Source organism: Microplitis mediator, chromosome 9 (assembly GCF_029852145.1).
Source record: "Microplitis mediator isolate UGA2020A chromosome 9, iyMicMedi2.1, whole genome shotgun sequence".
Taxonomy (NCBI): Eukaryota; Metazoa; Arthropoda; class Insecta; order Hymenoptera; family Braconidae; genus Microplitis; species Microplitis mediator.
Window position 1 is genome coordinate 21,811,363 of NC_079977.1, and position 26,145 is coordinate 21,837,507.

General features: G+C 32.7%; 5 protein-coding genes and 1 long non-coding RNA gene across 7 annotated transcripts; 5 read left to right on the forward strand and 1 right to left on the reverse strand.

Annotated features, from left to right (window-relative positions):
- The first annotated feature begins 771 nt into the window (after positions 1 to 771).
- Positions 772 to 2,440, forward strand: LOC130674536 (beta-1,4-mannosyltransferase egh-like). The gene is made up of 2 exons (XM_057479888.1): positions 772 to 1,623; positions 1,694 to 2,440. Exons 1-2 carry the CDS (start codon positions 841 to 843, stop codon positions 2,267 to 2,269), a joined length of 1,359 nt encoding a protein of 452 aa, XP_057335871.1. The 5' UTR covers positions 772 to 840; the 3' UTR covers positions 2,270 to 2,440.
- Positions 2,441 to 3,765: 1,325 nt separating this feature from the next.
- LOC130674660 (beta-1,4-mannosyltransferase egh-like) lies at positions 3,766 to 5,653 on the forward strand. The gene is made up of 2 exons (XM_057480062.1): positions 3,766 to 4,549; positions 4,618 to 5,653. Exons 1-2 carry the CDS (start codon positions 3,767 to 3,769, stop codon positions 5,191 to 5,193), a joined length of 1,359 nt encoding a protein of 452 aa, XP_057336045.1. The 5' UTR covers position 3,766; the 3' UTR covers positions 5,194 to 5,653.
- LOC130674659 (cytochrome P450 6B5-like) lies at positions 4,543 to 10,887 on the reverse strand. The gene is made up of 7 exons (XM_057480061.1): positions 10,506 to 10,887; positions 8,748 to 8,914; positions 8,405 to 8,659; positions 6,736 to 6,901; positions 6,451 to 6,669; positions 6,057 to 6,311; positions 4,543 to 5,825 (listed from the first exon to the last, which is right to left on the reverse strand). The coding sequence occupies exons 1-7, from the start codon at positions 10,816 to 10,818 to the stop codon at positions 5,656 to 5,658; spliced, it is 1,545 nt and encodes a 514-aa protein (XP_057336044.1). The 5' UTR covers positions 10,819 to 10,887; the 3' UTR covers positions 4,543 to 5,655.
- Positions 10,888 to 11,513: 626 nt separating this feature from the next.
- LOC130674658 (putative ankyrin repeat protein RF_0381) lies at positions 11,514 to 15,997 on the forward strand. The gene is made up of 2 exons (XM_057480060.1): positions 11,514 to 11,639; positions 12,254 to 15,997. The coding sequence occupies exon 2, from the start codon at positions 12,264 to 12,266 to the stop codon at positions 13,998 to 14,000; it is 1,737 nt and encodes a 578-aa protein (XP_057336043.1). The 5' UTR covers positions 11,514 to 11,639; positions 12,254 to 12,263; the 3' UTR covers positions 14,001 to 15,997.
- Positions 15,998 to 16,427: 430 nt separating this feature from the next.
- Positions 16,428 to 19,614, forward strand: LOC130674657 (putative ankyrin repeat protein RF_0381). 2 transcript variants are annotated; one of them, XM_057480058.1, is made up of 2 exons: positions 16,428 to 16,536; positions 17,268 to 19,613. In XM_057480058.1, exon 2 carries the CDS (start codon positions 17,278 to 17,280, stop codon positions 19,015 to 19,017), a length of 1,740 nt encoding a protein of 579 aa, XP_057336041.1. In that variant the 5' UTR covers positions 16,428 to 16,536; positions 17,268 to 17,277; the 3' UTR covers positions 19,018 to 19,613. The 2 variants fall into 2 exon arrangements, with proteins under 2 accessions (XP_057336041.1, XP_057336042.1); XM_057480059.1 differs by lacking the exon at positions 16,428 to 16,536 and adding an exon at positions 16,838 to 16,992 and having other exon boundaries at positions 17,268 to 19,614.
- A 728-nt stretch (positions 19,615 to 20,342) lies between these two features.
- LOC130674662 (uncharacterized) lies at positions 20,343 to 25,816 on the forward strand. Its single transcript, XR_008991092.1, has 3 exons — positions 20,343 to 21,080; positions 25,414 to 25,516; positions 25,595 to 25,816. It is a non-coding gene; the product is annotated as an uncharacterized LOC130674662 (long non-coding RNA).
- Positions 25,817 to 26,145: the final 329 nt, after the last annotated feature.

Genomic DNA, 26,145 nt, shown 5'->3' on the forward strand with positions numbered 1-26,145 from the left:
GTTCGTTTTAGCGTGCGCCTCGGCGCTCGAGGGGAATACATTATAGGGGAAGTGCTGATGGTGGGGAAGGAACCTTTAGGCAATGGTCCTGTCCCGACGTGGAATCTTTAGACAGAGTCGACTGTAATTTCACAACGACTCGCCTGAACATGGAATCTTGTTTCAAGGTCCAACGTGGAAGGGATACGAACGCTACATTTAGGAATATTTTTGCTTGGGAAGAGGAACTTTTCGTCCGCGATCTGGCTGCACTGGCTACATTACTGGCTTTGGTCTATGGATGCGCGAATCCAGAACCTAAGTGTTAAACAAGCCTTAAGTCAGCACTTTTTTAAGACATTAGATACTGAAGGGATGGAATTCCGTGGAAACGGATTTGGGCGTAAGTTGGCAGCGCTCGCCTATGGCTCGTGACGCCAAGTTTCCCTCTGATAGCTTACAAAACTACTGGTATCTCAGTGAAAAGTAAACGTGCAAAAGTAAAAACATCATTTCGAAGATTGAGCCGTGTCAATTTAACTTCCAAGAGAAAAAAGTGTTATAATTAGTATTCAAGTGTATGACAACTAAAGTGACGGAGCATTTGAGCATTACTAATGAGATAAATTATGCAATAATCGTTCTCATTGTTTTGGTTTCGTTTTTGGATAAAATATTAATTCAAAATAAACACAGGATAATTAAACATTAACTCGCTTATTATGGAAACAACTTTGCAAAGATAAGATTCTTATCGAAAATATTGAGAGACAATATTCTCCTTTCCAAAAGTTTATTACTCAGTATTGGATTTTTTTAATTCAAAGACATCTGGATATTGAGTGAGTGTAAATATACAAAATGTTTGGTTATAGCATGAAACACATTTTGCATTCTTGTGTACTTTTGACAATATTAATAGGAGCACTCAAAGTGCGAATATCTCGTTATTTAAGTGGAAATGACAACATTGATTATTCTACCTTCACAATATTACTAAATTGTATTAAATTGGCGACATTGATCTCACTGCCTCATATGTTATTTAATTTTCTCGGCCTCATAATGTACGATGCGTTTCCGGGTAAGGTTAAGTTAAAGGGCTCGCCATTGTTGGCGCCATTTATAAACATACGGGTAGTGACCCGCGGGGATTATCCGCAGTTGGTTAAAACGAGCGTGAAGCGCAACTTGAAAACGTGCATAGACGCGGGATTGAAGAACTTCCAGATAGAAGTCGTCACTGGCAAGCCGATTGGATTGATGTCACACAGAAGAATCCGGGAGCTGGTGGTTCCGAGCGAGTACCAGACCAAGACCGGGGCCTTGTTCAAAGCACGCAAACTACAGTACTGCCTTGAGGACGGGGTCAACAAGCTGGCTGACCATGACTGGATCGTCCATCTTGATGAAGAAACTCTTCTCACAGAGAACTCGATCCACGGGATCCTCAACTTCGTCCACGATGGCAAGCATCTTTTTGGCCAGGGCCTCAACACTCACCCGAGTGAGAACGTCGTCAACTGGATCACTGCCGTGGCTGACAGCTTCAGAGTCGCTGAAGACATGGGTAAGCTCAGGTTCCAGTTCCGTATGTTCCACAGGCCGCTTTTTAATATAAAGGGTTCCTTCCTCGTCGCCCAGGTCAGTAACTCATCGAAGGATCTAACTCTGATATTTATTCAATTAGTTTCTTTATTTGTCCTTGACTCAGGCTGGTGCCGAGAAACATGTATCCTTTGACAACGGACTTGATGGTTCCATAGCTGAGGACTGTTTGTTCGCACTGAAGGCTGACAGCCTCGGGTACACCTTTGACTTCATCGAAGGCGAAATGTGGGAAATGTCTGTATTCACAATATCTGACTTCATCCGACAGCGTACGCGTTGGAACCATGGTCTCTACTTAGTCATAACCTCCGATCTCATCCCCTTAAAAAATAAAATATGCGTCGCCTCTATGTGGTGCTCATTGCAATTATTACCTTTCTCAATTACTTGTAGCTTACTGTCCTTTATAATTAACCTAGAATACCACATCCTCATCGATTTGCTCGGTATTTTTATCAGCATCGTCACTATTTATAGGTACATCTACGGATCCCTTCAATCATTTTCATTCGAAAATTACAGTACATTTTCATCAGTTATGATGAGAGTTTTACTCATATTTTCACCATTAACAGTACTTTTAGAATGTATTGCCTTAGTGTATGCTTTTTTTGACCGTAATTATTATGAATTTTATGTAGTTAATAAAGAGCAACCAGTAGTTGACCATAAAGATTGATGTATATTGAATATACTCGTCGAATAAACGATTTATTATTTTATGTTTCCGATTTATTTTCAACTATGTCACTAATTTCTTCGCCAGAACGCTTGCTATTGGGTCGTAGTTTAGTTTTGATGCCGTTTTATTACCTAATAAAACTTTTTAGCTTCATCGAAAAAATCCAAATAGGCTTATATATGAGTTCATAGAGAAAACTATGGATTCACATAAGGATCCGTGGGAATCAAAATAGGGAAGTACAGGTTCATACAGGAACCTATGTAGGAAAATATAGGAATTCATCGGAAATCCACATTAGTCCTCTCCCGGTCGACCTTGGATCCCTACTCTTCATTTGAATCGTACGTCTTATTCTTAAAATGAGAAAGCTGTAGTCTGCTTCCTAGAGAGGAGGCCGGAAAAATGGTAGAAGGGGGCGCTTGTCTACACTACCACAACTGAACTTTCACTTATACAGTCTTACAACGGACTTTAATTGGCTCTATCCCCACATGACTCCACACCTAGGCTCACCGATACTCCGAGCCGGGAAAGGGTTTAGAATCTCTATAGGAACCTATGCTGCATTTCTATAAGAAGCCATGGGGAAATCCATCTGAAAACGCGGTGTGGGAATCTAAGCTGGGTATTCCACGCGTATACCTTTTTAAAGGGAGCCTAGTAACTCTTCCGATTCCAGGAGTCTCAAAAAGTCTAGGTGTGTAAAGTGGGAAGAACGCGAGTCAAAAAGCGTCGTGGATTCGTATGAGTGCAATATAAGCGCAGGAGTGGTACTTTGCGTCCTTTCCACTCATTATAACCCTACTTTGTGTGCAGTAACAGTGTCGTAGTTAGGATTGTTTGCATGCCTAGGTTGAATATTGGAAGAGGAAATAGTATACAGTCGACTCTATCTAAAGGTTCGCTGCCTAAAGGTTCCCGGATATTCCCCCACCCGCTCTCTCGAGTGACGAATCACAATTCAGTTTTCGAGCGCTAACTTTAAATGGACGTTTTTTTGAGGTTATGTTCATTGCGCAATGTGTTCGTTTTAGCGTGCGCCTCGGCGCTCGAGGGGAATATATTGTAGGGGAAGTGCTGATGGTGGGGAGGGAACCTTTAGGCAATGGTCCTGTCCCGACGTAGAACCTTTAGACAGAGTCGACTGTATTGCACACCGAGGGCAGTAAAGTAAGAAATTTTTCAGATCTCATGTGATTGTTAGCCGAGACGAAGTGACGTGATATTGCAGTATTACCAATGCGGTATATTGTGCAATCATAACTTTTGATTCATACTTTATTTTCGGAAATAATTTCTCCATTTGAATGAACACAACATGACTAAACATAAGTTGGTGAATTATGAAAATAATTTTGCAAAGATAAGACTCTTATCGGCGATATTTAAGTATGAAATGTAACTTTCTTCCAAAATGTTTATGACTCAGTATCAGATTTTTTTAATTTAAAAAAACTCTAGATATATATCGAGTAGGTGCCAGTACAGAAAATGGTGGGTTATAAAATAAAACATATTTTGCATTGTTGTGTATTTTTGACAATATTAATAGGAGCACTCAAAGTACGAATTAATCGTTATTTAAGTGGAAATGACAGAAGTGATTATAGTAGTTTTATGATATTATTCAACTGTATTAAACTGGTGACATTGATCTCGCTGCCACAGATGTTATTTTGTTTCCTTGGCCTGATAATGTACGATGCGTTTCCGGGTAAGGTTAAGTTGAAAGGTTCGCCATTGTTGGCGCCATTTATAAACATACGGGTAGTCACCCGCGGGGATTATCCGCAGTTGGTTAAAACGGGTGTGAAGCGTAACTTGAAAACGTGCATGGACGCGGGATTGAAAAACTTCCAGATAGAAGTCGTCAGTGACAAGCCGATCGGATTGATGTCGCACAGAAGAATCCGGGAGCTGGTGGTTCCGAGCGAGTACCAGACCAAGACCGGGGCCTTGTTCAAAGCACGCAAACTACAGTACTGCCTTGAGGACGGGGTCAACAAGCTGGCTGACCATGACTGGATCGTCCATCTTGATGAAGAAACTCTTCTCACAGAGAACTCGATCCACGGGATCCTGAACTTTGTCCTCGACGGCAAGCATCCTTTCGGCCAGGGTCTCATCACTTACGCGAACGAGACCGTCGTCAACTGGATCACCACCGTAGCCGACAGCGTTAGAGTCGCTGACGACATGGGCAAGCTCAGGTTCCAGTTCTTCATGTTCCACAGGCCGCTGTTTAGTATGAAAGGTTCCTACGTCGTCACCCAGGTCAGTAATTCATTTAAGGTCCAGCTCTGATATTTATTCGATTAATTTTCTTATTTGACCTTTTTCAGGCTGGTGTCGAGAAACGCGTGTCCTTCGACAACGGACTGGACAGTTCCATAGCTGAGGTCTGTTTCTTCGCATTGAAAGCTGACAGCCTCGGCTACACCTTCAACTTCATCGAGGGCGAGATGTGGGAAAAATCTCCATTCACGATATCCGATTTTATCCAACAACGTATACGTTGGCACCATGGTTACGACTTAGTCGTAATCTCCAATCTCATTCCTTTAAAAAATAAAATATTCGTCGCTATTGCGTACTTCTCGTATTACACGTCACCTATAACAGTTCTGTGTAGCTTTTTTCCCTTTATAATTGATCTAGAATACCACATCCTTATCGATTTACCCGCTACTTTCGTCGGCATCGTCGGTGTTTATTCGCACATTTATGGTTCCATTAAATCGTTTCCATTTGAAAATTATAGTATGCTTTCATCGGTTATGTTAATAATTTTGATTTTATTCTCACCATTGACAATAATTTTAGAAGCTACTGCTTCAGTATGTTCTTTATTTAACCGTAATTACTATACATTTTATGTAGTTAATAAAGTTCCATCAGTAGTTAATCATAAAGATTAACATATAATGTGAATTGTGGTCCCAGTAAGAGATTGAACTTTGGGAATTCCTCTTACTACCGAACACTTATAAACTGCGCATGCGCAAAAAAGTGGGAGAATATCCAGTACAGCCGAATTCCATTTAGTCTGACATCTAGTTGATGAAGAAGAAGAAGTATCTTGGAAATTCAGACTTATGGAATGCCCCTTCTTCTTTGAAGAGTCACCTACGCGCATGCGCTGTGACATTCATATGAATAATGCCATTATAAAGACACAGATAAAAATATGTAGTATCGAGTGGGGGACAGCGTAACTCGAAAGGGGAAGGGGTCAAGATTGAGGGGAATTTCAGACCCAATGGAATTTGACTGTTCATAGAACGTTCATAGTGGGGGTAAAAATCCGACGATACCCGAAGTTTAATCTCGTGCTGGGACAATATATTGAATGTATTCGTCGAATAAACGAATTATTATATTTATTTATTTCTCCAATTTATTTTCAACCAGATTCCTAATTTGTTTGTCAGAATGTTCGCTATCGGATCGTAGTCTAATGTGGGCGCCATATTTTTACCCAGTGAAACTTTGTAGTCTATCAGGAGCGCTACGATACCGGCTTTGGTCTGCGCATGCGCGAATCTATAACCTAGAAACGTCAAACAAGTTTTATATGAGTACGTTTTCATGACGGATTGGATACTAGAGGGATAGAACGCCGTGGAAAGGGATTTTGGCGCAGGTTGGCAGCACGAGCCTTTGGCTCGTGCTGCCAACCTGCGCCCAGCGGCTTAGAAAATGATGGGAACTCGTGGGTAATGATAACAGTAGTCTAATTAGACTAATTAAGGATCAATTGGTCCATAAACTTGAGTCTTACCGATACAAATTCGTGGTCCGGCACCGAATGGTAAGAAAACACAGTCGCGGTGTTTGTTGTTATTTTTATCCATAAAGAAACGATCGGGATCAAATTTTTCGGGATTTTTGTAATATTTTGGGTCGTGATGAATCGCATGGATTGGAATCAGAACTGTCACTCCTTTTTCAATGACCAAATTTGTAGTCGGCAGAATGTAATCTTCGTTACAAACCCGTGGCACTAGACCAACTGGCGGATGCTTCCGCAGGGTTTCTGTAATTAAAAAAAATTAATTGCCTTAACAAAGAAAAAAATGTATTCCAAATTTTGATTTCAAATTTTTGAATCGAGTTTTGCCAAAGATCCATTAAACCCCTAAGTGGAAATTAGAAGAAAAGGGACAAAAAATTACCTCGGATTACACAGTCGAGATATTCCATTTCCGCAATGGCGTCCCAAGATAATTTTCCATATTTCTTTATTTTCTCGATGATTTCTTCGTAAACTTTCTGTTGAATTTCTTGATTTACCGCGAGTTCGAACATCGTGAAGCTCATGGTAGTTGAAGAGGTTTCGAAACCAGCTAATAAGAATATGTAGGCCTGTGCCGCTATCGTGCGATCATCGATAACTGAATAAGAAATCAATTAATACCGAAAATTTTCATGAATAATGAAAAAAACAATATAGTATTTACTTATATCGGAATGTTTATCATCAAAATCATGATTGTTATTGTCATCGATGCTTAATTTATGATCTTTCAATTTCATCAGTAATTGCAAAATATCATTACGATGATAATTGTTGGCAATACGGTAGTCAATCATGTTCTTGACCAAGTTCATGAAATAATTGCTGACCTGGAAAAAATGAAAAATCGAATGAGTTTTTCCACTTCGGTCCGTAGATTTTTCCCTACAAGAAAACTCTACAATATTAACGTTGTTTGTTCTTGGAACGTTTTTGTCCTCTAGTAGGAAATACCTCGAAAAGTATTTTAAAAAAAATTTTTGACTTGTGACTCCTAGTCGAAATAAGAAGCATCAGGGAAGATGCTTTTTGAACATTTCTACTCTCTAAACATGAATTAGTGGAAATTTCATTAATTACGTTAGTGAAGCAGTATCCACTTCATAATCAGTGCATTCAAATAACAAATTAGTGAATTCTCACTAATAAATTTAGTACTATAATTTTCACTAGCAAATTAGTGATTTTCACTACTGAACTATCGATATTTTCATAATTTCTACAAGTGAAACTGTTATTCACTTCTTAATTTATGAATTTCACAATTTCACTAGTAACTTTAACTAGCAAGTAATTAAATATTTTACTAGATATAAATATAATTAATAATTACGGTGCTATTTTTAAAAATTTTAATAAAAAACTTTCAAAATAAAAAAAAATATAAGTACAGAACAATAATATATTTATATGAAGAGTACGTCAATCATAACATCACGGATTTTTTATTTCTTCATCAGTTATTGTTTGGTATCATAACGACTATACTATTTACACTCACGCGAGCACATGCGTAGGCCAGCGCAGTGGATAGCATCAAAGACTTTGAATCGGAAGGATGCAGGTTCGAGCCCAGCAGTCACCGGGATTTTTTCATCAATCAAAATCATGTATACTTCCTCTAAGTAATGATTCTAATACATTAATCACATTTCGGATCTAATTACAAGTGTCTTATATTTTTTTTCGCAATATAATATTTTTTTTCACCGATGAAATCAGTGGATTCCCATATTCACTTTTCAATTTAGTGGATTCTCATATTCACTTATCAAATCAGTGAATTCTAATATTCACATATTCATTTAGTGAATATTCACTAATTCTGCGTGGTACGATTGTAGCCTTAAATATTCACTTGAAATTAGTGAAAAATCACTAATTCATATTTAGAGAGTATGTTCATTATAATGTCCTCTAGTAGAAAAAACGCCTCAAAGTCCTCAAAAAAATTTACTTTTCGAATCTAAACCTATATCAGGATAAATTGAGATAAATGAGGATGACACTTTCCATGTATTTCTATGAAGAGTAGTCCGTAACTTTGCTTCTGTTGGGAATAAACCATCACAATACTAATGTTTTTTGTTTATTACGACGTTCTTTAGTAGTAGAAATCAAAAAAAGGCCCGAAAAAATCTATTCGGTTGAGTTCCGACTTTACGACGGATGGGGGCGGGTAGGGAAGAATGACATTTTGTAGTTTTTTCCACGGAAACCGGTTGGTAATTTTCCCTATATTTACTTACATAAACTTATCTTACAAGTTTCTTTAACATCAATCGTTATTTCTATACCAGTTGACCCTAGTCAGTAACCTCAAATAAACGTACCTCGATTGGCGTCAAACTCATCTGCAGGTATTTGAATAATCCAGGTAAGTACCATCGTACCAATCGTTTCAAACCAATAGTCAATGAAGGATCCAATACCTTTCGACACATACTTCGGAATTCTGAATCGTTGTCTTGGATCGTATTCGTTTCCAATCCGAAACAACATGTACTTATAATGTCAGTTGTAAATTTCGCCGCCAGGTCGCGGAACTCGACCGTTTCTTCCGCGTCAGCAAACTTTACAACAAATTTCTATAAAAATTTCACAAGTTAATTAAATAATTAATTTTTTTCTACCCATTAACTTCCTTTCTCATTCGTTATAAATATAGATAATTACCCGAAATTTATTTGAAGAGTCAACGAACATTTCAAACATATTTTTTATTTTACCGGAAGTGAAAGCTGGCGTTAATTTTGTCCTTAAGGTCCGCCATTTTGTTCCTGTTAAATTTATTAAATTGGCTGATAGTGGATCTGAATTCTCATTCATTGCTATCCCACGTCCTTAATAAAAAATTAAATATGATTATTATTTTCATTTTTTCAAATAAAAATGGGAAAAAAAAATTTTTTTTTCACTTAAAAACTTTAAGAGCCGATAAATTTTTTAAAATTCATTTTTCGAAAAAGTGCATAGAGATATTTTTTATAGGAAATTTAATTTTCTACAAAAAAGGTCATGATCAGTTTTTCTCTATTTCCATTAATTTCCCCATAATTTGAAAAAAAACCATCGAAAAATTAATCCGCGGAAAATTCCGCGGTTAAAAATTTTGTATTTTTCAATTTTATCTTCTCAAAGATGCGTCAGAGGTAAAAACACGTCTGGCCCTTTTTTATAGGAAATTTAATTTTCTACAAAAAAGGTCATAATAAATTTTCCTCTATCTCGATAACTTTGCCCATAATTTGAAAAAAACCATTCAAAAATTAATCCGCGGATATGTTCGCGGTTTAAAATTTTGTGTTTTTTAATTTTATCTTCTCAAGAATTCGTCAAAGGTAAAAACACGACTGGACCTTTTTTATAGGAAATTTAATTTTCTACAAAAAAGGTCATAATAAATTTTCCTCTATCTCCATAACTTTTCCCACTAAAAATAAAAAACCATCGAAAAATTAATCCGCGGTAAATTCCACGGTTAAAAATTTTGTTTTTTTTTATTTTATCTTATCCAGGATGCGTCAGAGGTAAAAATACGTCTGGACCTTTTTTATAGGAAATTTAATTTTCTACAAAAAAGGTCATGATGAATTTTTCTTTATCTCCATAAATTTTCCCATAATTTGAGAAAAACCATTTAAAAATTAATCCGCGGAAGTGTTCGCGATTTAAAATTATGTATTTTTTAATTTTATCTCCTCCAGGATGCGTCAAAGGTAAAAACACGTCTGGACCTTTTTTATAGGAAATTTAATTTTCTACAAAAAAGGTCATGATGAATTTTTCTTTATCTCCATAAATTTTCCCATAATTTGAGAAAAACCATCAAAAAATTAATCCGCGGAAATTCCGCGGTTAAAAATTTTGTATTTTTCAATTTTATCTTCTTAAAGATGCGTCAGAGGTAAAAACACGTCTGGACCTTTTTTATAGGAAATTTAATTTTCTACAAAAAAGGTCATGATGAATTTTTCTTTATCTCCATAAATTTTCCCATAATTTGAGAAAAACCATCAAAAAATTAATCCGCGGAAATTCCGCGGTTAAAAATTTTGTATTTTTCAATTTTATCTTCTCAAAGATGCGTCAGAGGTAAAAACACGTCTGGACCTTTTTTATAGGAAATTTAATTTTCTACAAAAAAGGTCATGATGAATTTTTCTCTATCTCCATAAATTTTCCTATAATTTGAAAAAAACCATCAAAAAATTAATCCGCGGAAGTGTTCGCGATTTAAAATTTTGTGTTTTTTAATTTTATGTACTTAAGGATGCACCTAAGGTAAAAATACTCGGGAACCTTTTTTATAGGAAATTTAATTTTCTACAAAAAAGGTCATTATAAATTTTTCTCTATTTCCATAATTTTTTCCGCAATTTCCATTTAAAACCCAAAAGTCATCCCGCGGATTTTATTAAAAATAAAAATTACCTTGAAAGTGTGAAAAATCTTTAATGAGAACTAATTTTATTATTTCCGGATTTCGGAGCAATAAAACCGGAGTCCGTAGTTCGTAAATTCCGACGTAAGGCTCATCAGGATAATTGTCATATATATTTTTAATGCACTCCGAAATAGTGGTCTCGAGTAAAGAAGATTTTTTAGTATTTCCGAATATTAATTGCGGACTTGGTCCGGTCACTTTTCGTTTCCTCCAATAATTATAATTTTTTATCAAATAATAATAGAGTGTAATGACTATTATTATTACCACTATTGCAATGGATAAAAAAATTTTAAACATTTTTAAAAATTAAATTTGAATGTCAACTGAAAGCGCGCGATACTCATCGACGATCGACTAAAACTGCAGAGAGAGTTAATGCTCTCGTTTATAATTTCCTTTAATTAAAAAGGAAAGTTGATTGATCACAAATATATTTATATTTTCATTTTAAACCGGCCCGACAACTTGGAAACTAGTAAATTTTTATTTTCCAGGAAAATTATTTTTAAAAAAACTGAATTTTTTATTTCTATTATTTTTTACGCCTTAAATATGAGAGATATGAATAAAACATCTCTATACTTTTTTGTAGAGTATGAAATTTACTACAAATAAGGACTCAATGACTTTGTCAAAAAAATTGATTTTTAAAAAGTTACAGGAGTTTAAAAAAAAAAATTGATTAGTTCCGTTTTTTAAGTTTTTTTTTCCAATTGATATTTTGCTTGTAGCTTCTAAAATATTAAAGATACGGATAAAACATAAGAATACTTTTTTGTAGAAGACAAAATTTTCTACAAAAAAGTATTGATACATTTTTTTTCTAAAATTGATTTTTAAAAAGATAGAGCTGTTGAAATTATAAATATTTAAAACATTAGATATATTGAATGACATATTTGTTTATATATATATATATATATATATATATATATATATATATTACAGTTGGATGATACATTATAGATGCGCACGCAGGTTGTCAGTTGAACGTGTTGCACAAGTATACACAACACAATTTAGTATTACACGATAGTTAGTAAGCGTGGCATGAAGGAAAATATTTTGATACGTAAATTATTTATTTAGTGCATTTATTTTTGTAAATGCCGATAAGAGTAAGTATTTATACAATTCTTATATATTGTAGATTTTACTCATTTAAATTTATCGAGTTATTGATAATATATATAAAAGAAAATCGCGATAAGATATTAAAATTTGTGGGGCAACTGTCTGATCTACTGGAGCATTTAAAATTTTATTATTCTGATGAAAAAATTCAACTGTACAAATTTAAAGAAAACTTTTTGGAATTTTGAAAAATTTGATTTTTCAATTTTTATTTTTTTAATTTTGTAGAAAATTTCATTCCTTTTAAAATGAGTATCAACAACGCTAGTGAATTTTCTGAAATTCAAAAAAAATTCACATTCAAAAATCGATTACTTCACTTTTTTTCAAAACTAATTTTTGTAAATTTTCGTCTTTTTATTTTTGTGGGAAATCAAATTTCCGTTAAATTGAGTACCAACAACGCTAAGTTATCTTCAAAAATAGAAAAAATTCCCAAAATTAATTTTTCAAATTTTATGAAAAAGTCCAAATTTTCATTATTTTAATGGCTACGCGTATAAGAAATCAAATTCTTTTTGAAAAGAGTACCAACAAGACACAAATATTTTCGTAAATCAAAAGAATATTTTAAACTTAACCTGAAATTTATTTTCAGGTCAACCAAAATGTCTTGCGAACCCGACGAATTGATGTCAGCACTCGAAAAATCCGATGCAGCAACAATTAAAACCATCGTGTCCAATCTACCCGACCCGAATGCCCCAGTTTACTTCGGAGAGACTTTGCTGTACTTAGTGACCCACAAAGGCAACCTGGACCTCATCCGCCACTTGGTCGGCTATGTTGACCTAAACGCCCAAGGGTTCTCCGGACCTGCGTTACACGAATCGATAGTCCAAGGCCAGCTGGATGTCACGTCATTTCTAATCCAAAATGGCGCTGACATAAACAAGGCATCGACTTATATGTACCAAGATGGCTTCTCGCCCCTTCACACGGCCATTTTGTCATCAAACAAGCCTGCCACCGAACTGTTACTCAAAATGAACGCTGATGTCAACGCCAGAGATTCAAGTATGAACACTCCCCTGCACATCGCATCTCAAACCGGAAACTACCATGCAGCCGCTCTGCTTCTGAGTCACGGCGCGTCCATGGCCGCCATTAACTCCTACAACGAGACGCCATTTTGTGATGCGACAGACACAGGAAACTTGAATATTCTCAAGCTGTTTCTCACGAACGGAATTCATAAAAATGACCCGCAGCTTCTCAACCATTCTCTCAAACGCGCGATCGACACCAAAAATGCCTCCGTAGTTCAGTTTATGATCGACAATGGCGCTGATGTCAATTTCGTGTTTCCGTATAAATTCACGCCCTTACATTTCGCAGCCAATGCTGACGAAATCAAAACCATTGAAATTCTGTTACAAAATTCCGCAAACGTTCTCGCGCGTTCCGAAAGTAATTCGCTACCGATTTTTTACGCCGATCACCGAAAAAATAGTGCGATGGTCGATTTACTATTAGATCGTCATTCTGAAATAGATCTAGAGCATGGAAAAGAATTGATTTACGAAGCTGTGATGAATGATTGCCCTCTGGTGGTCGAAAAACTTCTAACCCACCGGATTTATAATTTAAATGTCGACGAATTAACTGCCAGCGGTGTCAGATTACTCGATGCGGCTGTTTTGAATAAAAAGGAATCTAGTGTCGATGCGCTGCTCAAGTGTGGCGCTAGTTCCGAGCTCAGAACTCAAGGCGTCACTACTATCGACTTAGCAATTCGGTGCAAAAATTACTACTTTATCTACAGCTGGTTAGAATACGGAGGTAATTTTTATAATTATCGCGCAAATCAGCCGCTTTATCTCTCACGGCTGGAGAAAATAATCGAGATGATTGATTGTTATGAATACGGTGTGTTTGTGATGGATCGGGGGTTGAGGAAACATCTGATTTTGATGAAATCTGCGGGACTGTTTACCTACAGTCGGTACGATGAATTTACAGACCCCTACGGCACACGTGAGAAGGCTATGATTGAGTGGGAATGCGAACAAGAACTGGAGAGGGCTAAGAAAACTTATGTAGGCGGTGTCAGTTGTTGGGATTTGCTGGCAATGGAAGACAGAAGACTGATGACCTGGTCCAGAAAACCGGAAGTTAAGACTATTATGGAGGAAGGAAAATTTGAAATACCCTTCCGTTATTGCGACCGGTGGTTGATGAGTTGCTATAGAAGGGGGGTTAGGAGACCGGGATTGGTTAATAAGTTCGGTGAGTGCTTTGGGGAAATTTTTAGTGACTTGGGATTCGACGAAGTCGAGAAAGTTCTGATTTATTTGACCAATGATGACATTGGAAATTTAATTTCCGTTTGCGAAGGCCAGTGAAGAAATGGTGGGAATCAAGTGGGAATTTTGTTCTTCCTTTGGAAATTTTCAAAGTAACTTTTGTACCTGCACTATACTGATACTTATAAAATTGTGATTTATCCAGAATTCCGAACTTTGTATTCTTTGAACTTTTCTTCGAGATTTTTATTTGCCACTTCGAGACAACTTGATTCACGCGCTTATTCAGAGGTTTAAAATAGCCGTGTTTACGTCCGCAGTAATAGGCACAGACATACACAAATAGAGGCGCTCTTATTACTGTAGTCGACTGAGAAAATTGCAGTAACACACGCACATGCGGTTTCTCGGTACCAATTACTGCATGCTTAATTAAATAAATTTCACTGATCAAAATGTAATTTTTATTAAATATTTGATTCTAAAAAAGGGTTATCTAACTTCTAAACATAAAAAATATATTAATTAGCTCATTTATGTAAAGAAAAAGACGTTTTACGACGACCTCTTTTCACACTGAAACTCTCAAAAAACATAAAATTATTCACTTTTGTAACTACTTAATTTTTATTAATTAATAACAAGTTGATTAATTGTCATACATATCAAACCACTATGCAGTTATTTTCCAAAAGGTTTAAATTAACAGAAATAATTTTTTTTTAATCAAAAAAGTCATAACCCATTTACCCGTAAAAAAATGATCAGGCCTGACCATGCCTGTTCATGTATGATCAGGCCTGAAATTAAACATGATCAGGCCTGATCATACCTGTCCATGCCTGTTCATATCTGAGGCGTTAAATACACTCAGCCCTGTTCATGTCTGTTCATGCCTGATCAGGCCTGTTCATGTCTGGTTATGTCTGTTCATGCCTGTTCATGTCTGAAGCGTTAAATACGCGCATGCCTGATCATACCTGTCCATGCCTGGTCATGTCTGTTCATGCCTGTTCATGTCTGAAGCGTTAAATACGCTCATGCCTGATCATACCTGTCCATGCCTGGTCATGTCTGTTCATGCCTGTTCATGTCTGAAGCGTTAAATACGCTCATGCCTGATCATACCTGTCCATGCCTGGTCATGTCTGTTCATGCCTGTTAGTGTCTGAAGCGTTAAATACGCTCAGGCCTGATCATACCTGTCCATGCCTGTTCATATCTGAGGCGTTAAATACACTCAGGCCTGTTCATGTCTGTTCATGCCTGATCAGGCCTGTTCATGCCTGGTTATGTCTGTTCATGTCTGTTCATAGATATAAAATTTATTTGACCAAGAATCTATCACGTATAACCCGGGAAAAAAGGATCAGACCTGATCAGACATGAACAGGCATGAGTCGTAAGACTTTCAGTACTTGAAGTTCGTACGAGACCTATTTTTCAACTCAATCTCTTAGGTCAACAGGTAACGAGGCGAACTTTCGAGCGCAAGGTCCACGGTTCGAATCCTAGACACTCCCATATTTTTTATTTATTTTTCATTTTTATAGAAATAATTATATATAATTGTATATAGTTATGCATAATTATATATAATTATATAGGACCATTTTTTATATATAATTGTTTTACCAGAATGGGCATGAACAGACATGAACATACCTGATCAGACCTGAACATGCCTGATCAGGCATTGTCATTTTTCATGTCTGATCAGGCCTGAAGACTCATCCCTGCTCATGTCTGATCAGGCCTGAACATTTTTTCCCGGGTATTGATAATTAAAACAAGAAAATCTGCGGTAATACTTACCCTAGTCTGCTGCGATATAAAAAATATATTTTATAATAACTTTAAAAATCTCTCTAAAAATTTCAGAATAGCATCCTAGGACCTCTAAACGTCGACACCTGCTGAAAACTCAGTTTGAGAAAATCGGGTTGAAACCAATAACTTTCTAAACCCAAGTTTTTCGAAAATCGACGATTTTCTTAGCGGGAAGTTAGAAAATGATTATCCCATTTTTTCTTTTCAATTGATATTTCGCTTCTAGCTTCTAAAATATTAGAGATATGAAAAAAATATCCGTATACTTTATTGTAGGGCATAAAATTTTCTACAAAAAGTGTTCTATGACTTTTTTGAAAAAATCGACTTTTGAAAAGTTACATTAGTTTTTAAAAAACTTAATTATCCCAGTTCTTGGGATGCTTTTCGTTTTCAATTGATATTTTGCGTGTAGCTTCTAAAATATCGAAGATATAAAAAAAACACAAGAGTACTTTTTTGTAGAAGACAAAATTTCCTACAAAAAAGTATTGATACATTTTTTTTCTAGAATTAATTATTAAGGAGATAGAGCTGTTGAAATTATAAATATTTAAATCATTAAAAATAATGAATCACATATTTGTTTATATATATATATATATGCATATGTATATATGTATACATATTACAGTTGGATGATGCATTGTAGATGCGCACGCAGGTTGTCAGATGAACGAGTTGCACAAGTTTACACAACACAATTTAGTATTATGCGATAGTTAGTAAGCGTGAGCATCGAGAAAAATATTTTGATATATCAATTATTTATTTAGTGCATATATTTTTGTAAATACCAATAAAAGTAAGTATTTTTAACATTCTTATGTATTATAGATTCTACTCATTTAAATTAATCAATTTATTGATAAAAATATATATAAAAGAAAATTGTGATAAGATATTAAAATTTGTGGAGCAACTGTCTGATCTCCTATAACATTTAAAAATTTAATTATCATTCAAAGTATAAAATTTTGAAAAATTTAAATATTCAATTTTTTTTTTAAAGTTTTGTAGAAAATTTAATTTTCTTCAGAATGAGAACAAACTACACTAGTCAATTTTCTCTGCATATTTCTGTTCAAGTTCAAAAAATATTTACATTCAAAAAATTAATTTCCTGATTTTTTTTTTTCAAAATTGATTTTTGTTTTTCAATATATAGTCGTATAGAAAATCAAGTTTCCTCTGAAACGAGTACCTACAAGACATATTCATCATTGTCATTCAAAAAAATCCCCGGCAGATCCGAATTACGGTAAATTACAGTAGTTACCGTAATTTACGGTAATTACTGTAATTTACGGTATCCAGCAGAATTACCGTGGCTTACGGTAAATTATGGCAAAATGCGGTATTTAACCGTAATTTGTAGGATTTTACCGTAATTTACGGCAAATTATGGTAAAACACCGTAATTTAGTAAATTAGGGAGATTACCGTATTTTACTGTAAGTTGCGGTAATTACCGTAATTTACCGTGATTTGGATCTGCTTGAGATCTATTGGTCTTAATCTGAAATTTATTTTTAGGACTACCAAAATGTCTTGTGACCCGGACGAATTGATGTCAACACTCGAAAAATCTGATGCAGCAACAATTAAAACCATCGTGTCCAACCTACCCGACCCAAATGCCCCAGTTTACTTTGGAGAGACTTTGCTGTACTTAGCGACTAGCAAAGGCAACCTGGACCTCATCAGCCATTTAGTCGGCTCTGTTGACCTTAACGCCCAAGGGTTCTCTGGACCTGCGTTACACGAATCGATAGTCAACGGCCATCAGGATATCACGTCATTTCTGATCCAGAATGGCGCTGACATAAACCAGACATCGACTTATATGTACCAAGATGGCTTCTCGCCCCTTCACACCGCCATTTTGGCATCAAACGCGCCTGCTACCGAACTGTTACTCAAAATGGCCGCCGATGTCAACGCCAGAGATTCGAGAATGAACACTCCCCTGCACATCGCATCTCAAACCGGAAACTACCACGCAGCAGCTCTGCTTCTGAGTCACGGCGCGTCCATGGCCGCCATTAACTCCTACAACGAGACGCCATTTTGTGTAGCGATAGACACAGGAAGCTTAAATATTCTCAAGCTGTTCCTCACTAACGGAATTCATAAAAAAGACCCGCAGCTTCTCAACAATTCTCTCAAACGCGCGATCGACACCAGAAATGTCCATGTAGTTCAGTTTATGATCGACAATGGCGCTGATGTCAATTTCGTGTCTCCGTATAAGAAATTCACGCCTTTACACTTCGCAATCGCTGCCGATGAACTCAAAATCATTGAAACTCTGCTACAAAATTCTGCGAACGTTCTCTCGCGTTCCGAAAGTGATTCGCTACCGATTTTTTACGCCGATCATCAGAAAAAAAGTGCGATGGTCGATTTATTATTAGATCGACATTCTGAAATAGATCTAGAGCATGGAAAAGAATTGATTTACGAAGCTGTGATGAATGATTGCCCTCTGGTGGTCGAGAAACTTCTAACCCACCGACTTTATAATTTGAATGTCGACGACTTAACTGCCAGCGGTGTCAGATTACTCGACGCGGCTATTTTGAATAAAAAAGAATCTAGTGCCGATGTGCTGCTCAAGTGTGGCGCTAATTCTGAGCTTAGATCTCAAGGAGTCACTACTATCGACTTAGCATTTCGGTGCAAAAATTACTACTTTATCTACAGCTGGTTAAAATACGGAGGTGATTTTTATAATTATCACGCAAACCAGCCGCTTTATCTCTCACGGCTGGAGAAAATAATCGAAATGAATGACTCTCATGAATACGGTGCGTATGTAATGGAGTGGGAGTTGAGGGACCACCTGATTTTGATGAAATCTGCGGGATATTTTACCCACAGTCGGTACGACGAATTAACAGACGGCTACGGCACGCGCGAGAAGGCTTCGATTGAGTGGGACTGCGAACAAGAACTGGAGAGGGCTAAGAGAACTTTTGTAGGCGGTGTCAGTTGTTGGGATTTGCTGACAATGGGAGACAGAAGACTGATGACCTGGTCCAGAAAACCGGAAGTTAAGACTATTATGGAGGAAGGAAAATTTGAAATACCCTTCCGTTATTGCGACCGGTGGTTGATGAGTTGCTATAGAAGGGGGGTTAGGAGACCGGGATTGGTTAATAAGTTCGGTGAGTGCTTTGGGGAAATTTTTAGTGACTTGGGATTCGATGAAGTCGAGAAAGTTCTGATTTATTTGACCAATGATGACATTGGAAATTTAATTTACGTTTGCGAAGGCCAGTGAAGAAATAGTGGGAATCAAGTGCACAGAAAAAAAGGAAATCTTGAAACAAGAAATAAAATGTCTTCGAAATTTTTTTTTTGAAACAAGCGAAATTTCTCTATTAATAAAATAAAGAAGGGAAAATAATAAAATTATTTTCTTCAATTTTGTTAAAAAACTCAATTGACTATTCTACTATTTTTTAAATCATTAACATTGTAGTTGTCATATATTATTTGTTTTGATTTTATCGGTTAACCTTATTCTATTCTAAAATAATAGTGTTTATTATTTATTAAAATTTTTTATACTTAATTTTTTTATCGAAATATATTCAATTTAATTTTCTCTATCAAAAATACAATTACACTTTTTTATTTATATCATTATAAATTTTTATATTTTGATTTTATAACGAATTTTTATTTTTTACACCGATTTTATATATCTTTTATAATTCTCGAGCATGATTTTTTGTAGCCATCAGATGTCGTTTTCGTCACGCTCCCTGCCAATTTCTGTCTCTTTAGTTTTTATGCGGCGTTGCCAAATGAAAATACTACTCTAGCCAAATTACACATAGAACTAATTTGACACCTGTGGTAACGGTAGTAGGGGAGGGTGGGGCAGAGCGGCCCCCCTGAAATTTTGACCAAAAAAAAATTTTTTTTTTTTTCGACTAATTACTATAAATCTGATATGTTTGCGCATTTTTACCCCTACGCATGACATTTGGAGCAAAATGGACAAGCTCAAAATTTTGAAAAAGTGATTTTTTCATATTTTTATCGTTAAATTTAAAAAAAATTATTATAATTCCACATTTCTAGCCCTACGCATAACACCTGGGGCAAAATGGACCAGCCGAAACTTCCGAAAAAATTATTTTTTCATATTTTTCGGCCGTTTCTCTATGTAAGAGGCAAATTTGGTCACTAAAAATTTATAAAAATTAAATTTTTTTTTTTAGTTGATAAATTTTTGAAATAAAGTAAAATTATAGAATTGATTTTTTTTTTTTATTAAATAACAATTAGTAATTAAGGTAATCGAGAGTGAACGATTTCTTACGCTTTAAAAAATTTTTTTCGAGTAATATAAAACTAAAAATAGTTGTCAAGAGAAAGAAATACATTCTTAATGATGAAAACAATTTAAAAAAAAAAAAACGAAAAAAAAATTTTTTTGTCACTTTTTGAAGGGGGGCCGCTCTGCCCCACAAAAAAAAAAAAATTTTTTTCAGAATTTTGGCAAAATGTCCATAAATTTGTTCGAAATAGGACAAAAGTAAAGTGATCTTATGGTTGAAAGCCACAAAAAATAATAATTGGCTTAGGGGGGCCGCTCTGCCCCACCCTCCCCTACTACCTTAAAAGTGTAATCATAATCAAAATTAAAAAATAATTTTTTTTCGACTTTTCTTAAATTTTTGCGTTGGTTACTCAGCAAATGTAAGAAAATGACAAAAAAAAAAAAAATTTCCAAATAATGTCAAAAAAATCAAAGAATAGCAAAAAACAAGTTTCAATTTCTTTTTCTTTGATTTTTTTTTTGAAATTTCTAAAATTTTTCTGTTCCTTTAATTTAAGGCATGAGTGTAACTCATTTAATTTAAGGTTCCGGTATTAGGTCAACCAATCCCGGTATTGGATCTTTCGGCCGCTCTATAAAAAAATTTTTGATATATATTAAAGTTAAGCAAAATTAATTAGTGTGATTATTCTTGAATAAGGGAATGTCGATTTTATATAATGTAATAATTTTTTTTTTTTTATCTATTTCAATATTTTTAAAACGACACAAATCAGTCACGTACTCTTTATCGTTATGGTATTAGGACATTTACTTAATAAAAATAATCAAGTTATCTTAGGTTAATTAGATTTTTAATTGGAAAAGTTAAAATCGTCATTATGGATACTTAATTATGTCGTCAATGACGTCTTTTGATTTTATTATCATCAATTTTATTGCTGTAGCGTGGGTTATGTTTCTCTTTAAATATCCAACAAAATTTTGTGTGTGTATTCAGTCTTGATTGTAACGACACTCAATACATCAGCTCCTGCAGTATAAATAATAAAGTGAGTATGAAATCATTTATTTTTAAATTATTTGGAAACGTGATTTTTGGAGAAAAAAAATTTAATACCAAACGACTCAAAAGAAAAGATTTCTGGCGCAACAAATTTTTACTCACCCCGAGTCAAAATTAAAACACTAATTCGAGCCTCAAAAACCTAATTTCTTTTGATGTTGTACCTACCGCTGAATGTGAAATACTATTTTGACCCTCACTATACTCAAAATAGGGTATGGAGGCCGAAATTCGTGTTTTAGAATAATATTTTCAACCTCCAAAACCTAAGATCGCTTTAAAACCCTATTTTTCGGTACTTCAGCCTACTAAGAGTATAAGTAGGTTAATTTTACGATTTCATGGAACATAGAATTTCGTCAATCTACAATTGTTGATCAACAATGTAAGGAAAAACATATAAAAAATATGTTTTTTACATAAACTTTTTATATTTCTTTTTCTATGTTGTTGATTAACAGAAAAACATATTTTTATATAATTTTTTGATATTTTGATAATTATATTTTTTATAAATTTAAAATATATTACGAATATATTTTTTTATCTCACCATACCTATATTTTTGTTATATTTACAAATATATTTTTATACATGTATTTTTTATATATTCTAAGATATATTTTTAATACATTTTTGAATATGAAAAATATATTTTTTCTATAAATTTTTTTCATGGGGGTACATGGCCATATATAGAGCCTATATATTTTTTAAATAATTTTATACATAACTATATAACCAAAATTACACATATCACAATTACTTACACGCAGGATTATATAGCACACGAAAAAAAAATAAGAAATTTTTTTGTTATTACTAATAATAGATTTTCAATTATATTTTGCTGTTTCAAAAGTGAGTTATTCTTACAATCTCATATAGCACAAGTAAACTTAGAAGTCACTGTCGGTAGCGTAGCCTAGTCGTTACCCGGGAAAAAATGATTTTGCCTAATTATATATAATTATATATAAGACCTTATATATAATTAGATCTAAAAATTGGCCAGGTCTAATTATATATAATTCATATATAATTATATATAGGTTATATATGATTATATATAATACGTTATATATAATTAGATCTGAAAATTGGCCAGGTCTAATTATATATAATCATATATAAGTTATATATACTCATATATAATTAGATATGATTATGTATAATACATATATATCATATTTTATATATAATTAGATCCGAAAATTAGGCGGGTTTAATCATATATATGATTATGTGTAATTTATGTACAATTACGTATGTTCATGTACGATTAATATTGAAGTATTCAGAGGGAAGTTTATTATTTAATTATACGTTTGCAATTATTCATAACAAATTATATTTCCCTCAAAATATAAATACAGAGTATAATTAACGACTGTGCTACTACATATATTTATTTTTGTTATATAACATTTTATTATGTATTTATAGATAGATAATACAATCATGTCATTAGACTATTAGTACTTACAAACGTAAATTACTAGAGTCATTTTTACTAATATATTAGAGAAATTAAATATATTCTATAAATAAAATATTAACTTATATATATATATAAATAATTAATTTATATTTGATTATATATAAATCTAAAGATCTAAAATATAATAAAAATTACTAAATATGGGTCTATATAGGTCAGGTCTAATCAGATCTAATCATATATAGACCTATGTATAACTATATATAGGTATATACTATTATATATACTATTATATATATTCCATATACAATCATATATAATTAGGCAAAATAATTTTGTCCCGGGATATAATTAGATCTAATTATATATAAGGCTATATATACTTATATATAGGTCTATATATAATCATATATAATTAGGCAAAATCATTTTTTTCCCGGTATAATTAGGTCTAATTATATATAAGGCTATATATACTTATATATAGGTCTATATATAACCATATAGATTCTATATATAATCATATATAATTAGGCAAAATCATTTTTTTCCCGGTATAATTAGGTCTAATTATATATAAGACTATATATACTTATATATAGGTCTATATATAACCATATATATTCTATATATAATCATATATAATTAGGCAAAATCATTTTTTTCCCGGTATAATTAGGTCTAATTATATATAAGGCTATATATACTTATATATAGGTCTATATATAACCATATATAATTATATATAATACCATATATAATTATATATATTCCATATATAATTATATATAATTATATATAATTAGGCAAAATCATTTTTTCCCGGGTAAAGCGTCGGTCTTTCGTGCGTTAGGTCCCGGGTTCGAATCCCACTGAATCGTGTGCGTTCGGTTGATATTTATAGCGTTTTTTCCCTAAATTAAAAATTTCTACTCGGTTAGAAATTAATATGATCGAAAATCTGATGCATCATCAAAAAAAAAAAAAAAAAAAAAAAAAATACAGAAATGGCTCAATTTTTGCGTCTTCTCTTTCTAAAGTAATTTGATAATTTTAGTTATATTTTGTTCAAATTTCTGAAAATTATAATTAATAAATAAAAAAATAATTTTTAAATTTTAAATTTTTCCCGCTCCCGGCAGCCATTTTGATTTCCATTCCTTCTCCTTTCCCTTCTTTCCCCGCACCTGATTCAAATTGTAGGCTTTGGAGGGTCATTTTAGGGTTCTGTAATACTAATTTCAGCCTAAACTTGATAAAAGCGGACAAAAATACCAAGTTTAGGCTGAAATTAAGGTTTCGTTGTACAGCTTGGGCTTATCTAAAAAACTAATTTCAGCCTCCTTACCCTCGAGTAGAATTTGGAGGCTGAATCTAGTTTTTTAATTTTGACTCGGGTACTATATATTAATTAATATACTACTTTCAATATAATATGTCAATATAAAAAGATATATTAAAATATATATGTAAAACATACATAAAAAGTCATATATTGATAAATATATAATTAATATATAGTAGCAATATATTATTTTTCAATATATTATCATATATTAATACGGCAAAAATATAAATATTATTTTATATATTGTACAATATATCACATTATAATATTCATATATTCTATCATATATGTTTTCACATATAAAGTTTTTTCATGCGGGTCTTTACACACGTTTTATTCTTTTTTTCTTACTTTTTTTTTTTGAGCTATAATTTTTAAAATAAAAGTTTAATGAACATTTTCAGAAATACATTTCAATAAAAAATTATCAAATTAACCCATTTATATTCTTTTTAAACCCGATGAAAAAATATTTTATACAATTGTATAAAATTATATACAAAAAATGGCCCGATCCAATCGTATACAACTGTATAGAAATTGTATACAATTCTTTACAAATTGTATACAATTATATACAAATTATATACAATTCTATATAATTGCAATGTATAGAATTGTATATAATTTGTATAGAATTGTATATAATTATATAGAATTGTACATAATTTGTATAAAATTGTATATAATTATATAGAAATGTATATAATTATATAGAATTGTATATAATTATATAGAATTGTATATAATTTGTATAGAATTGTATATAATTATATAGAATTGTACATAATTTGTATAAAATTGTATATAATTATATAGAAATGTATATAATTATATAGAATTGTATGTAATTTGTATAAAATTGTATATAATTATATAGAATTGTACATAATTTGTATAAAATTGTATATAATTATATAGAAATGTATATAATTATATAGAATTGTATATAATTTGTATAAAATTGTATATAATTATATAGAATTGTACATAATTTGTATAAAATTGTATATAATTATATAGAAATGTATATAATTATATAGAATTGTATATAATTTGTATAAAATTGTATATAATTATATAGAATTGTACATAATTTGTATAAAATTGTATATAATTATATAGAAATGTATATAATTATATAGAATTGTATATAATTTGTATAAAATTGTATATAATTATATAGAATTGTACATAATTTGTATAAAATTGTATATAATTATATAGAAATGTATATAATTATATAGAATTGTATATAATTTGTATAAAATTGTATATAATTATATAGAATTGTATATAATTTGTATAAAATTGTATATAATTATATAGACTTGTATACAATTTGTGTAGAATCGTATACAATTTCTATACAGTTATATACAATTGGATCGGCCCATTTTTTGTATAGAATTTTATACAATTGTATAAAATTTTTTTTCATCGGGGGCTCAAATCACCTTTTTAATTTTGACTCGGGTTATCATCTGTAATCGATTTATAATAAAATAACTTATAATTTAAAATCAACAGCCAAAAAAAAATGTCCAAATTACTCTTCTTCTTCATTGCAATGGTAGCCGTTATTTCAATGATGGAATTTGGTGCTGAAGGTTGCAAAGGATATTTTCAATCTGTAAGTGTTTCAATAATATATCTTTTATAAATTAGTAATATTAATGATAATTATTATAATTATGATTTTTTAAATCAGTGTGAAACTAGTAGCGATTGCTGTACAAACCGTTGTCTTGACAATTTCATAGGAAAGTACTGCGCAGTAGGGATTTTGGGTGTAGCCTAAAACCCAGTGTGTTACAAGTGTATTATTTTAACACACATTAATTAAGTTAATATTATTAACTGTATCGATGTATAAAATTAAAATAAAAGTACCGTACAACCATACGGACACTTAATATTTCATTTTTTAATTAAACATGTCTACTAATAATTAATAATAATAAATATAATTATTTGAATACTGAAGCATTTTTTTTTCATATTTACCCTAGTAAAAAAGAGCACCTGTGTAAAAAAATCGAAAAAAAAAATTTTGAAAATCCAAAAGTGCACGCCTCGAACGCTCATGTTATGTTTTTTTTTAAAAGTTAAATTTCGAATAAAATTGAATATCCCGCTCTTTTCCCATAGAAATTTCCATGGTAAATATACGGTAATAAAAGTAAAAAAAAAAAATAAATAAGGAGAACATTCCTAATGAAAAATGGCGGCAGTGTGTGTTTGTTTACATGTAAGATTGCC

Excerpts from the sequence above, each read along its gene's own strand:
- LOC130674657 (XM_057480058.1), top strand. The coding sequence starts at position 17,278 with ATGTCTTGTGACCCGGACGAATTGATGTCAACACTCGAAAAATCTGAT.
- LOC130674536 (XM_057479888.1), top strand. The coding sequence starts at position 841 with ATGTTTGGTTATAGCATGAAACACATTTTGCATTCTTGTGTACTTTTG. Across the intron at positions 1,624-1,693 it reads GTTCCTTCCTCGTCGCCCAG|GCTGGTGCCGAGAAACATGT; the intron begins GTCAGTAACTCA and ends TCCTTGACTCAG.
- LOC130674658 (XM_057480060.1), top strand. The coding sequence starts at position 12,264 with ATGTCTTGCGAACCCGACGAATTGATGTCAGCACTCGAAAAATCCGAT.
- LOC130674659 (XM_057480061.1), bottom strand. The coding sequence starts at position 10,818 with ATGTTTAAAATTTTTTTATCCATTGCAATAGTGGTAATAATAATAGTC. Across the intron at positions 8,660-8,747 it reads ACTCTTCAAATAAATTTCGG|AAATTTGTTGTAAAGTTTGC; the intron begins GTAATTATCTAT and ends AAATTTTTATAG. Across the intron at positions 6,312-6,450 it reads TCTCGACTGTGTAATCCGAG|AAACCCTGCGGAAGCATCCG; the intron begins GTAATTTTTTGT and ends TTTTAATTACAG.
- LOC130674660 (XM_057480062.1), top strand. The coding sequence starts at position 3,767 with ATGGTGGGTTATAAAATAAAACATATTTTGCATTGTTGTGTATTTTTG. Across the intron at positions 4,550-4,617 it reads GTTCCTACGTCGTCACCCAG|GCTGGTGTCGAGAAACGCGT; the intron begins GTCAGTAATTCA and ends GACCTTTTTCAG.